This window comes from Balaenoptera musculus, chromosome 1 (genome assembly GCF_009873245.2).
Source record: "Balaenoptera musculus isolate JJ_BM4_2016_0621 chromosome 1, mBalMus1.pri.v3, whole genome shotgun sequence".
NCBI lineage: Eukaryota > Metazoa > Chordata > Mammalia > Artiodactyla > Balaenopteridae > Balaenoptera > Balaenoptera musculus.
The window spans coordinates 9,520,099-9,534,996 of NC_045785.1; the positions used below are offsets into that span (position 1 = coordinate 9,520,099).

General features: G+C 41.0%; 1 protein-coding gene across 5 annotated transcripts in view; it reads left to right on the forward strand.

Annotated features, from left to right (window-relative positions):
- The window catches only part of VPS13D (vacuolar protein sorting 13 homolog D), a 247,617-nt gene that overhangs the window by 140,742 nt on the left and 91,977 nt on the right, over positions 1-14,898 (forward strand). For all 5 annotated transcript variants that reach the window (XM_036858737.1, XM_036858753.1, XM_036858761.1 and 2 more), the window contains 3 exons: positions 2,605-2,754; positions 3,701-3,797; positions 5,885-6,033. In XM_036858737.1, the coding sequence (XP_036714632.1) occupies positions 2,605-2,754; positions 3,701-3,797; positions 5,885-6,033 (396 nt within the window). The remainder of the gene's footprint in view (positions 1-2,604; positions 2,755-3,700; positions 3,798-5,884; positions 6,034-14,898) is intronic.

Consider the following 14,898-nt stretch of genomic DNA (forward strand, 5'->3'; position numbering starts at 1 on the left):
ATAAATTTTCCAGACTTAGTGAAAACTATAAACTCACAGAAGCAGCTCAAATGCAAACCCACATTCACATCCTCCCCTGCGCCTCCCCCCTGCCCTGCCACACACACGACATGAAGGAAACTGTACCAAGGTACATCCTAATCATTTATTCAAAACCAGTGATAAAGCATCCAGATTAAAAAAGCCACGTTCCTCACAAGGAACAAAGGTGAGAATGACAGCCAGTTTCTTATTGGGAGCAATGCAAGTGAGAATATGGTAAGCAACGTCTTTAAAGTGTTGAAAGGAAAAAAAACCTGCCAACCTAGAAGTCAGTGCCCAGCAAATATATCTTTCAAAAACAAGGGTGAATTAAAGGTGTTTTTAGACATTCAAAAACTAAAAGGACTCATTTCTAGCAGATCCACACTACAAAAAAATGGTATAAAGGATTATCATGCCAAAACCCCTTTTCAGAAGAATTTTTTCTTTCATCATATATCACAAATAGCAGAGAGTTCAGGCTAATGACATCCCATTTGTTTGAGGATAAAAAGTTAGTATCTTGCACCTCTATTTCTTTGTCTTCCTTTTTTGATCTTACAGAGAAGATCCGAGGAATCATTTGCTGTTCATTAATTTCATTGACTTTTTACCGTAATTAAAAAGATTTTTTTTTCCTGTAGCACCTCTTGATTTAATGTGTGCTGTAAATTGTAGAAAATAAATAGATTCGAGAATTTACTATGATTACAGTGCTATGAGGAAGAATTTTTAAAAACAGAAAATATAGTCCCACCCTTAGGGAATGTCTAAATCTAATTGGGAGACTAAAACAAGAATCAGAAATTTGCAGTCAGTACACTTGTATCAAATGTGTTTGGGGAAAGAACAAAGAAGAGGTCAGAATAAGGTGAGACTTTACTGTCATTTCCTCTCTCGGGTGTGACCGGTGATTCAGTCACTCGGTGGATTCTTACTGAGTATCATCTATGTGCTGGGCCTGGCACTGGGCTCTGGAGATAGCACCGTGACTCAGAAGATGAAGTTTCTGCTCTCTGAGCTAACAGACTAGGGAAGAAGTCAGCCAGTAAGTGAGCGAGCAAGCAAATAAACAATTCCAGCCTGGTATAACTGCTGTGAGAGAATAAAGAGGGGTGCTGCTGCTTTAGGTAAAGTGGCCTAGGAGGGTCTTCCTGAGGAAGTGGGAGCTGAGCTGAACTTGGAAGAAGAGAATGAGAAAACCAGAGAAAAGGTATACTAGGGGGAAAATGTTCGGGAAAATGCTGAGGGAGGAGAGACTTGCCCATCTTTGAGAAACAGCGGGGAGGCTTGTGTGCAGGCACGGTGGCGAGCCTGGAGGCGAGTGGTGTGTAGTGAGACTGGATCAGGTGGGCCCTTGGAGGCTGTGCTGAGGAGTGCCGTCCTGTCCTCGGAGAAAGGGAAGCCACTGCAGGGTGTCCAGGAAGGAGGGACATGATTTGTGTTTTTGAAAGATCATTTTGGCTGCTGTATAGAGAGCATATGGTAGGAAGCAAGAGCGGAAGTAGGAAGAAGTGCTCTAGGTCCCTCGCCCTTTTCTCTGCACCTTGAAAGCCAACAGAAGGACCATCTGCAGCGATTGTACAGAATGGTTCTCTGGGAACCCATGTGATACAATGGAAAGGTCAAGGGCTTGATGCTCGAAATACCTGCATTTGAATCCCAACTCTCCTACTTACTATTATACCTTGTGAATGTGGGCAAGTAATTTAACTTCTCTAAGCTTCTCTAAGCGTTTGTTTTCTTGTTTGTAAAATGGGGAGGAATAACACTTAACCTTTAGGGTTGTAGTGAGGGATGTGTTAGGTGATGTGTAGGAAGTACGCTTAGGGGTACCCGACACGTGTTCCCTCCTCTTTCCTCTTCCTAGTGTGGGCCTTTAGGGTAAAACAAAGTAAAGATACTTGCTTCCTGCCGTGAGCCTCCGGATGTCCGTAAACCTACCTGAGTGTGGAGAGTGTGTTCTCGGTAATGGTGCTGATGGGGGGGATGAATAGAGCAGTCCCTGGTGCCACTGCTTTCATCACTCCGTTCCTAGAAGGGAGTTGACTTTAGGATGGGCAGCTGTGCCCGTTTGGTAGCCATCTGCTACTGATTCTCTAGTTTGAGTTCTTCAGGGAATTTGGAGCAAGAGAAACATCGATAGCCTAGTGGTTGAGAGCGTTTGCTTTGGGGACAGAGAGAAGTGGAGTCAAGTCCTCGTTCTGTCATTGACTAGGTGTACAACCTTAGGCAGGGGGCTCTCTTCTCAGCTTCTTTGTCTATGACGTGAGGACGGTGATGGTCCCCAGGAGGTTGTGGTGAGGATGCAGCAGAGCCCTGAGTTTGATAACTTGGACAGGCTGACCGTCGTGGGACTTGATGAGATAATGCTTGTGAGGGGACCAGCTCGGTGCGTGGCACACAGTACTCACCAAATAAAGTATAGCTCCTAACTACTGCTATTATTGTTGCTGGTGTTAGTGAGAATATATTTTTCCAAAAGTACTTTCTGAATGACCTGCATATTGTGAGACCTAGTTAAAGGTAAAAATGAAAACTGAGCAATTTGTCTGTTTTTGTTGCTGCTTTTTCATGTCCTAGGTGGACAATCAGCTCATTGGCACCACGCAGCCCTTCATGCTCTTTGTGACTCCACTGAGCAATGAGAATGAGGTCATTGAGACAGGCCCTGCTGTGCAAGTGAACACGGTGAAGTTCCCCAGTAAGAGCGCGCTGACCAACATCTACAAGGTAGGCTGGTGGGCTTGATTTGTCCTCTCACAGCCAAGGCTCAGAGCAGCAGTGCAGGCTGTGGATGGAAATAGTCCAGTGGGGGTAAGGCACTAAGCGACTCGATACATTGTGTAGCGGAATTGATGGAAACTCCTCTTAAAACTTCAGATTCTCAGTTGTGCTGTTGATGATTCAGCGGGCAATAGTACTGAATCCGTAGGGGCCAGAGCCTGTATTCGTCAGCGTGAAGTCTCTGCAGGAAAGTATAGCATCTTCTAGACTGGTCGTGACCAGGCATGATCTCGATATATTATTAAAATAATAATCCAAAAATTAGCACACAACATTGTAAATCAACTGTACTTCAATAAAATAAATTAAAAAAATAATAATCCAAGACTACTGGAAAAGGGATAGGAGGGACCTGACCTTGGGACAGACATCCTCCGCTGTAAGCTGCCACACTGTTTACTAAAAGCAGATCATTCAGAAGTGATAAACTTTCTTTCCTGGAGAAGTCTTCATGTACAAGCTAGCGTTACAACACGAAATTCTGGAAAAGTGGGAGCTTAGAGGCTGCTTCTCATATTTCTGGTCCTTTGTCACCAGCGCCAGTGGGGTCAAGCCTGCCTGTGGCCCTCAAATTCACAAGCCCTTAAACTAGCTGCTGTCCATGTGAGCTCAGTACCATGTACCGCAGGGCATCTGAAAGTGTAATCGTGACTAACCAGACACAGATGCCCTGGGAACCAAGCAATAGGATGGTGAATCGTCTACGAAACATCTTCTGGCATTTTTGATTCATTATAACAATGTAGAGAGAGATGAGCCAGAAAAAATTTGGCAGTATGATTATGAAATCACATAAGTAAAGAGACCGCGCCATATCACAGGGGCCTTCTTAGGGCGCGGATGAAAGTTCCTCTGGCATTCGCACTGTAAATCAGAATTTCTTTATCTCTAGCATCTGATGGTCACGGCTCAGAGATTCACGGTACAAATTGAGGAGAAACTGCTCCTCAAGCTGCTGAGTTTCTTTGGCTACGATCAGGCAGAATCAGGTAATGTCGAATGTTCTAGGTGTGTATCTGGGAATTGGCCCAAGGGTGGCATTTTTTAGTCTGCTTGTGAAAATAGGCGGCCTCTGAATGCCTGGCAAGCTCCCTATCCACCTCATAGTCTGAGCTGGGAAGCTAAGGTTGTGGTTCAGTTCTCTTTCTAAGTATTGCTTGTTGACAGGTATTGAGGTGTATCTGTGTACGAAAGAAGCTGCTCCAAGGGTCTCTGGTGTCCCAGCATACCCAGGGGCAAGCTTTTGGGAAGCAGTATATTGTTCCTCTCTGTTTCATGTTTTTTGACTCATCTGCTTTAAGATGGCAGAAATGATGTTAGTCATTTAGCAAACCACTTTGTTTCCTAACCTTTGTTTATTAAACAGATTCAGGGCCAAGAATCAGAAATCCCTTCGGCAGTTCCTTTGGTTTAGCTGAGGAAAAAAATTGGCTAGCCTCAACTCCTTAACTTTTTTTCACATCCATACCCTTATGCCTTAGTGTAATTGCAAAGGTTTCTAGTTACTTTACTCTTCTTTGCAGAGGGGAGTAAGATAAGCTATTGAAAGACCTAAATTTTCCAGCAGTGCCACGGAAATTATGTAGCTGTCTCTTTATCTTAGATGCCTCATCATGGCCTTTGCTAGACTGTATATACAGCTTAGAAAGAAGTCAGTAATGCTTAGTCTTTTGAAGACTAAACTAAATACTGAGCCTAAAGAAATGATAAGATAGAGACTTTTAATGTTTATCTGCCCATGTTGGCTAAAGGGGGAGAAAAATCCCTGGGGACATGTGTACATATGAACATACGTGCACACAATGCAAGAAAAATACTTTTGCTCTTTTTATCCCAGACTTAGACTTTAAGCTTTAAGTGTATTTGGGATCAGGAGCAAGATCCTGTCTGTTTAGTGCTGCGTTCTCCACTTTGGGTCAGAACGCCAGTGTTTATTTGTGTTCAGAGAGCCACTGGAGCCTGCCTGCCAGGTATCTGTTCTCTTTTGGTACCTTCCTGGGAAGTTTTACTTTAAATTTGATTGGACACGCTTTTCTTGTAAGTTGCTCTAAATAAATTTCTCCCCAAGCATTGTCTAGTGGATTTAGACTCTTTTGTAAAATCCTTGCCTGCCTTTCATTGAGGACTCTCCTCTGCCTTCTATAACTATTCCTGTTCCCTGCATACAGATAAGCCTATAACATAACTATTCCTGTTCCCTGAATACAGATAAGCCTGTCTCTGCTGCGGTATCTTTTTTTTTTTTTTTTTTTTTAACCTATTCCCTTCTTTCTATAAATAGAACTATATAAAAGCTTACAGTATAAATTTGTTTGATATGTAGTTATGTACAGTCTCTGGTTTTATTTCTAAAAGCACATGAATCCAAGTGCAAATAAGCTGCCCACTTGGGTGTGGGGACAGCATCAAGTTGAAGAGCACATTGCTGTGTTTTCGCCTATGTTCATCCCTTTTACTTCATGAGATAACAAGTGAGAAATCTGCCTCCACTCTGCTCTTTAAATGATGTCCACTGTTTGGGAGAGAGAGCCACTTGTCGTGATGTTGGTTCTTTATAGCCTGCAGCCTGTTTCTTTTTAAGGCATTATGTTTCGCTCAGATTCATCATTTAATTGGTCATGTTGTTCATGATGATTCAGTTAAACTACACTCCAAGTACTTATTTAGATACCATTTTCTGAAATAAATTCAGATAACCTGGGTCATTTATAATAATAATGATAACGACATGGTTTCTAGAAAACGCGTTGCCAGCAAGCACGCCCATGGCCTTTGGCTTTCCCACCTGGATTATTTTTTTCCAGAGATGATATGTATCTGCCAGACGGTAATAGAGTCGCAAATCAAAAGATTAAGCTGTTGTACTTTCTGGGTCAGCAACATGAACCAGGTCTACTTTTACAAAGAAATGGCATCAGGACACTGTACATATTACTGAGCCCTAAAAAATTAAATTTAGACAAATAGACGTTTACGTTTTTCTGTGAGTTTCTCTTCAATGTGAACGAAAGTATTTGAATCATGAGACTTCAGAGGAAACTTATTTTTCAAGAAACCAATTCTACCTTTGTACCAGAGGTGGAAAAATACGACGAAAACCTCCACGAAAAGACAGCTGAGCAAGGTGGGACGCCGGTTCGGTACTACTTTGAAAACCTCAAAATCAGCATCCCCCAGATCAAGCTGAGCGTGTTCACCTCCAGCAAGCTACCACTGGATCTCAAGGTGAGCTGCCAGCTGGGTAAGTTTAGAAATGACTTTTCCTTGGGAAAGAGCGAGTGTGTTTACCACTTGCTTTTCTGTCCAGCATCATCATTTGTAGCAGGTATTTTTACAGGTTTTCTCTTTTGAGGAGGTTTATCGACTCACACGTGTATGTACAGATATACAGTTGACCGCTGAACAGCGTGAGGGTTAGGAGCACCCACCCCTCCTCGGAACTGAAAATCTGCATATAACATACAGTCAGCCTTCCGTTACGTGCAGTTCTGCATCCGAGTAAACTATTGAAAACATCCGCATGTCAGTGGACCATGCAGTTCAAACTAAGTGTGGTGTTCAAGGGTCAACTGTATATTTCTTTTCTTTTCTTTTCTTTTTTTAATGTTTAAGTATGACTTTGCTAAAGATTAAAGAGTAACAAAAGAGAGTAAACACAGAATTACATAAAACCCCATCTGCCCTCTGCTTAGCTCTTGGCTTAATCTCAATGAGGTAAAAGCCTCCTTTCCTAGGGCCTCTCCCAGACTCAAGAGAAAAGCTGTAGCCAAGACAACATCTTCTTTTTGTGCCCGAGTCCTGCCTGCCCTCCTTCTCGCCTCCTCTCTAAGTATTCACCTCTTTTTGAATGGTTGACGGTGGAAATGTCTACTGCCTTCAAGGATGACGCGGTCACTAACCCACCAAGGTGTGGCCTCCCCTACCACCATATCAGGATGGGACACTCCTACAGAGCATCTGGATGTGCACTTGACAGATACAGTCTGAATACCATCTTTATTTTCTGCAGTAAAATCTATTAAAATTAAGGGATGCTTCTAGAATTCAAATCCAAGCCTATCTGACTCTAAAGTTTATATACATTTTACCCCTATGATGTGCTGTCCCTTAGAACATAAGGAGGCGGAGAATTTTTGAGCTCTGTGAGTCCTTAATGATTCCCTTGCTTGATGAACAAGGATATTGGAGTTCACAGTGTTTTGTCACTGAAGCCTGTGTAGATAGGAGCAGGAGTAGAACCCAGGTGACTGTTGGAAGGTCCTTCCTTAGGCGGAGTCTACATCTGCCTCCCTGGACCTGCGCCCCTTACTTCTGGTTCTTTCCTCTGTTGCACTTGAAGATGGGTATCAAGGCATCTACCTCCCCACTAACCACCAGTCGAAGACTTTCCCACTGCCCCATGCTGCCTCCTTTAAGATGCTGCAAGGTGGTCTCTCTTTCTGAACAGGAGTAGCTAGAGACATGGACAAATAAGTAATAAACCTGGAGTCATAAATTTACATGCCTGCAGGGACTGTGCCAGCAGTGAAGTCGGCGAAGCAGCCCCGGGGGCACCGTGGCCCTCAAGAGTGTGCACTCTTCATCTGAAGGGGGCAGTGCAGCTCAGCTCCAGCCAGTTGTTATGGGGGAATGTGAACCCAGGGTTGCCAGATCTTCGGGTTTTTTAAAGTGAAGCCGGAAATCTGGATTTTTATGTGGAATCTCCTGGTTTTTAAATGTTGGCAACCGATTTGAATTTTTTTGTTTTTGTTTTTAAACCTTGTGGGCCTAACAAAACACATGTGTGGGCCTCATGTGGCCCACGATTTGCCAGCTCACAGCTTCTAAAATAGACTTACAGGTAACAAGACAGTAGTCTGGTCCACATCAAATCATATTTGGGTAAGGACAGGGCAAGGGTGACTGCTTCATTAAGGCAGCAAACGGGATGAGTAGTTGGGAGTGCTGGTCGGGACCGGGGAGCTCCTGCAACCATCCTGAGAACAGTGCCTTCTCGGTGAACTGTCCTGTCTGCTTAATTTGCTTTAACTTCATGTTTCCCAGGAGACTAAAGATACTTACAATTAGCATGGGAGTGGGGGGGAAACCATGGGAAAACCACTATCTTGCTAATATCCACAAGTATCCACTTGACTTATGTGACCCTTTGGAATGGGTTTGTTTGATAAAGTATATATTCCCCTAGAACACTTGGCACTCACCCAACAAACCAATGTCAAGCATTTCCTGAGAGTTAAGGACTTCTTGTTTTCTAAATCATCTTACTAAGAAACACAGACACCTAATTGTTCCTTCCAGATTGCTCCTGGTAGGAGATTTCCCCCCAGACTAACAAATGCAGTATGATTTTCTACAGTTGAAGTAGCTTCAGACGCCCAGTTCCATGGTATTGATGCTTGCACGTTCGCCCCGCGTGCAGTACACTGGGAATCGTTTAGGTCGAGTGTTTCATTTGGCGCTATATCGAAGGAACATTTTCAAGGCGTTTCTCAAATGGTTGCTGAACAGATTCAGTGGAGCAGCCACGTTATGAGGTGTGGGTGTTGGGAATTGGGACCTCAGAGTTAAATTCTCAGCTTACAGAAGTCACCATTTTATTGTGTCTTGCATTCTCCTCGAGGAGTCTGGGACTCATAAAATAATGTCATTTATTCAAATAGTTTTCTAACAGAGTAATATCCCTTTATTAGTAGCTCTTAGGAAGAGCAGCCTGCTCTTTGAGATGAATATGGAACGGCTAAAAGTCTGTGCTTAGGAAATGGAGTCCTGTCCCAGCGCAGGAATCATGAGAGTCTGACTAAAAGGTAACCATGTCTTTGGTATTGAAGGCATAATTATCTTGATTCTCTTGACTCCAGGCCAGAAGCGAGGCTGTCAGAAGTCTCAGAGGGAAGTCTCTTCAGGTTTACACCGAGGGTACATTATTGCCAGATAGAGTGTCTGTTCAGAAGGACTCAAAGCAGTTTCACATCTGCGATCTCAATTGGATTTCTTACTCTGCGATGGAAGAAGAGGGAGATAATAGTTCCATCTCACAAATGCAGAGACGAAAGCACGGCATTCCCCGCCACCACCGCCCCCCCCCCCCCATTCGCCATTATTCTCCCAAGTTCGCATGTTAGAGAGTAGCAGAATAATATTGAAAGTGCCAGGTAGTTTATATGTTCTTTCGGTTTTCTTAAAGATCAAAAGAGTCCAGGAGCCTTTAAAAGGTTTCACAAGGTGGCCTGCAGCAGCCCTTTTCCCATTTAGAGCATTGGGGTATTACAAAAGAAGGGCTTTAATTGAGCAATCTAGTTTGGAAGAAAACCCACATTTTAATGGTTGGAGAGCAAGAGGGTGGGGGTGAGGGGGAATTTCAAACAAAGACACTATTTAAAAAGCCTAAAACTGTCTTCTCAAAGGCTTGAAATAATTTGTTGGGAAACTTCAGACCCTTTACTTTTTCCTCCCCTCCCTAAATAAAAACCAGATTTGTTAAAAGGAAAAAAGATCCAGTATTGTTAATTGTATTTCAGAAAGTGCCAGAGAGGGAAATATCCCTGTAGTTTTAAACACTGTCCCAAGAGGGAAATGGGCAAATACCCTGCTTCACATAAACAGTCTCTATGTACCATAAATAAACCTTTAAAGAATGAATTCCAGACAGTTTTGTTTAGTGCAGGATAAACTAAGAAAGGAAAGGACATGGCCCAGGGACTAGCTTGTGATCTGAGACCTTATGGCACATGGACAGGTATTTCTTCTTTCAACTCTATAAAGTTTCTGGAAGACTTCAGCGGTTTTTGTCTGGCGGAAGTAGGAATAGACAGTTTCCTATTTTTATTAGGAACTTATGAGCACAGATTGCTTTCTCCAGAATCCATTTTATAACAGGAAACTGTCTGCTACTTGAGTAAATAAGCATCAACTTTGTATACTACTGTATTTGATTAGTCATTCAGTTACTACAAGAAAAAGCCCTGTTTGGCTCGGAAAGAGGGAAACTCTCATCTCCTCTACTTTGACTCACCAGAACAACCTGAAGGTGGCAGAGTAATTCATACCAGTGTGCCATATCTCAGCTTTTTCGAATGTGGGAGGCCCCAAAGCAGTACCAGGTAAAGATCATTTTTACTGAAAGGCCAGAATACTTCCTTGGTTCAGACAGAGCACGTTAGCCACTCAGAAAGGGGATAGTGTCTCTCATGAGGGTTTTGACAACTTAGTAGAGGTTTCAAAGTCTTTGTGTTATGTGTGGTTCTTCTTCTTTAGTGTTTGGTTGCAATGAGAAGGTTGGGGTACAAAGCTTTTTGCCGTATGCCTTTGTTTTGATCTCATTTCCTCTTTTCTGAGAAGAAAGTAATGCTCAGAGTTGTATTGGCAAAACAAACTGCTGAACTGATGTCAGTACCTGGCTTTCCTAGCATATCTATTTATTGTGGGTCTGAGCAAAGCAGTTGAGGCTACGGGGCCTCAGTTTCTGTGTCAGTGAAATGGGGAAAATAGTGCCTGCTCACTTCACCATCACTCACCACGTGCATGGGTGAGACATGCAAGAATGAATAGCAGAACATTTTTCAGGAGAAATAAAATAATCCCCTTTTCTGGTCTTCATGCTTTCTGCCTGTTAGGTAGTTGTGGTTGTGAAAATGAGCACGTTCAAGTCTACAATCTACTAATGACTAGCTACAGGAGTTTAGGCCACCCACTTAACATTTCTTTGGTTTTATTTATTTAAAGAAATGAGAGTGTTAGGCTGAATTAACTTGAGGATGCTCTTAATCTCTGAAATGTTTTGTCCTGAAATTTAGTGGGAGGTTGCGAGTGACTTCCCAAGGCACCAGATGCAGTGGCCTTTTTTCTGTCCTCACCTTCGTCGGATCCTCTGCCATATTTGATATTGCTGACCTCCCTGTGCGTGGCGTTGCCCTTTCTGGTTCTCCTGTTACTCTTCTGTTTGTTTCTTCTCTTCTCCTAACCCATATGTTTATTAAAATGGGCCATTTTTTTCCTCTGTGAACTAAACTGTCTGGTCATGTCACTTGTCCATTTTAAAAATCATTTTATTGGTCTTTTATCTCCTCTTATTTTAGAAGCTCTTTATAAAAGTTTTGTCTTTGATATAAGTTGCAAGTATTTTTTTTTTTTTTGGTTTTTCATTTGTCTTTTTTACTTTGCTTTTGGTGTGCATATGTTTTTTAAAATCATACAGAAGCTTTTTATTTTATGTTGTCAAACTTATCAATCTTTTGCCTTTTTGAACCTGAATTTTGAGTCACAAAAAAGTTTTCCCACTCTGGTTTTAGACAATTTCATCTAGGTTTTCTTCAGTTATATAACTTCATTTCAATTAAACATGCTCTTGTTCCAGAAGAGTTTAAAGCAGACTCTGAAAATACATGCTAAAGGATTAAAAAATAAGTGAGAAAATAAAATAGAAAGTCCAGTAAATTGCACATTTGTATTAAATTATTTTAATATAAAGGCATTTCAATTCAGTGGGGATTATATAGATGTTTTAATAAATGCTGTTGGACTAATTAGATAGCCATATGGAAAAATATAAAATTAAATTTATTATTCACACTCTACATAAGAATAAATTCCAAGTAGATCAGAGATTTACTGACATTATTAGCATGGAAAAGTATTTTTACATTTAAAAAAAGAGTATTTGGCATGCTCTCTAAAATCCATAAAATGTCCATCATGTTAAATAAAAATATAATTGGAAAATAGGCCATATCCCAAAATTATTAATTGGAAAATAGACCATATCCAAAAATTGTTAACTGGCTTATAGCAGACCCAAACCAGCTGAGAAATACAAGAAAAGCTAGATTGAAAAAAGCCCAAAAGTCTGTTTGAAGGTATTGGAAAGTTACCAAGACAGCCAGTACTTGAGGGTCCACGATTTATGAGAAGAAGGAAACTCGATAAGGTGAGCCCAGCATTTACTCTGGTTTTATTTTTGAGACAACTCTAATTTGTACGTGGTGTAGGGAGAAAGGTAAATAAGTTAAGCAGAAAGCAGCCGCCCAAAGTCAGAGAATCCGAGGAAAGCTTTGGGCAGTCTCACAGGGCTGGCCAAGCAAAAGTGAGCCTCCATTGCTACTGAGAGAGCTGGTAATTGAGAGGCTCATATCTTTTTTTTTTTTTAATTGAAGTATAGTTGATTTACAATGTTGTGTTAGTTTCACACATACAGCAAAGTGATTGAGTTATACGTATATTCTTTTCCATTTTAGGTTATTACAGGATATTGAATATAATTCCCTGTGCTATACAGTAGAACCTTGTTGTTTATCTGTTTTGTATCTGCTAATCCCAAACTCCTAATTTATCCTCCCCTGGCCCCCCTTTCCCCTTTGGTAACCACAAGTTTGTTTTCTATGTCTTTGAGTGTGTTTCTGTTTTGTAAATAAGTTCATTTGTATCATATTTTAGATTCCACGTATAAGTGATATTATTTGATATTTGTCTTTTTCTGACTTATTTCACTTAGTATGATAATCTCTAGGTCCATCCATGTTGCTGCAAATGGCATTGTTTCATTCTTTTTTTTAATAGCTGAGTAGTATTCCATTGTGTGTGTGTGTGTGTGTGTGTGTGTGTGTGTGTGTACACACACCACATCGTCTTTATCCATTCATCTGTCGATGGACATTTAGGTTGCTTCCATGTCTTGGCTATTGTAAATAGTGCCGCTATGAACATTGGGGTGCATGTATCCTTTCAAAATAGTCTTCTCTGGATATATGCCCAGGAGTGGGATTGCTGGATCATATGGCAACTCTATTTTTAGTTATTTAAGGAACCTCCGTACTGTTCTCCATAGTGGCTACATGTATTTACATTGCCACCAACAGTGTAGGAGGGTTCCCTTTTCTCCATACCCTCTGTAGCATTTTTTTTTTTTTAAACCTGTCATTATTGACTGGGACTATTGAGAAATCTTTTTTTTTTTTAATAAATTTATTTATTTATATTTATTTTTGGCTGTGTTGGGTCTTCGTTTCTGTGCGAGGGCTTTCTCCAGTTGCGGCGAGCGGGGGCCACTCTTCATCGCGGTGCGCGGGTCTCTCACTGTCGTGGCCTCTCCCGTTGCGGAGCACAGGCTCCAGACGCGCAGGCTCAGTAGTTGTGGCTCACGGGCTTAGTCGCTCTGCGGCATGTGGGATCTTCCCAAACCAGGGCTCGAACCTGTGTTCCTTGCGTTGGCAGGCAGATTCTTAACCACTGCGCCACCAGGGAAGCCCAGCATTTTTATTATTTGTAGACTTTTTAATGATCGCCATTCTGACTGCTGTGAGGTGGTACCTCATTGTAGTTTCGATTTGCATTTCTCTGATAATTAAGGATGTTGAGCATCTTTCCATGTGCATTTTGGCCATCTGTATGTCTTCTTTGGAGAAATGTCTATTTAGGCCTTCTGCCCTTTTTCTGATTGGGTTGTTTGTTTTTTTGTTATTGAGTTGTATGAGCTGTTTGTATATTTTGGAAATTAAGCCCTTGTTGGTCTCATTGTTTGCAAATATTTTCTCCCAGTCCGTAGGTTGTCTTTTCATTTTGTTGATGGTTTCCTTTGCTGTGTAAAAGCTTATAAGTTTGATTACGTCCCATTTGTTTATTTTTGCTTTGATTTCTTTTGCCTTGGGAGAGTGACTTAAGAAAACATTGCTACGATTTACGTCAGAAAGTGTTTTGCCTATGTTCTCTTCTAGGAGTTTTATGGTGTCATGTCTTATATTTAAGTCTTTAAGCCATTTTGAGTTTATTTTTATGCATGGTGTGAGGGAATGTTCTCACTTCATTGATTTACATGCAGCTGTCCAGCTTTCCCAACACTGCTTGCCAAAGAGACTGTCTTTTTTCCACTGTATATTCTTGCCTCCTTTGTCAAAGATTAATTGACCGTAGGTGTGGAGGGGCTCATATCTTACAGAGAAGGGACAGGCAGAACAGAAACCCCAATAGTCTGAGCTGTTTTGTTTCTTGAAGCAGATGCCAATTTCTAAGTAGTCTGAGAGAAGCCAAGCAAAAAGTAGCAGCCAAGAGGCTAACTAAATAGATCTTTTAGCAGTTTTATGGTGCTGGGGAGATTACAAGGGGAGGAATGGAATTGGTTTTCAGTTGAGACTGCTGAAGGACTATACCAAACCTTATAAAGATGGAAACAGACCAAGATTATCTTTACAAAGACTGAAAGCCGGCCTTGAAAACACTGATTGGATTAATAAGCCTCTTCAACTGCCTGCCAGAAACTAAAGACTCATTTAAAATCTATAAGTTTTTATACAAAGTGTAGCATTCAATCACAGATTACCAGGCCTATCAAGAGAAAAAATAGACACTAGAAACAGACACTAGAAACAGATAAACCAGATGTTGACATTATCAGACACAGAATTTAAAATAAGTGTAAATGTGTTCAAGAAGTTTACCAGAAAACTATAATTTATATTTTGAACATAATCAGATAATAAAGGAATATTACAGACTAGAATTTTTTCGCAAACATAGAAGAAAGAAATTTGGACAAAATGTTATCAAATCAAATATAGCAATGTATAAGAAGGAAAATACAGTTGACCCTTGAACAACATGGGGTTTGAACTGCATGGGTCCACTTATATACTGATTTTTTTTTTTTTTTTCAGTAAATACAGCACTACATGATCATGGTTGGTCGAATCTGTGGATGTGGAACTGTGGATATGGAGGGCTGACTGTAAAGTTACATGAGAATTTTTGACTGTATAGGGGATTGGCACTCCTAACCCTCATGTTGTTCAAGGGCCAACTGTATATCATAACCAAATCAGGTTTATTCCAGGGTTGTAAGTTTACTTTACATTTCCAAATAAATCATGTCATTGACCACATCAGCAGAATGAAAGAATTTAAAAATATGATTATCTCAATAGTTGCACAGAAGTCTTTTGACAAAATTCAGCATCCATTTATGATAAGAACTCAGGAAACAAAAAAATAGAAAGGAACTGCCTTAATCTGATAAAGTGTCTCCATAAAAAAGCTACCCCAAATGTCATACACAGTGATGATCTATTGAAAGCAGGGAAGGATGGCCATTATCACCACTTCTGT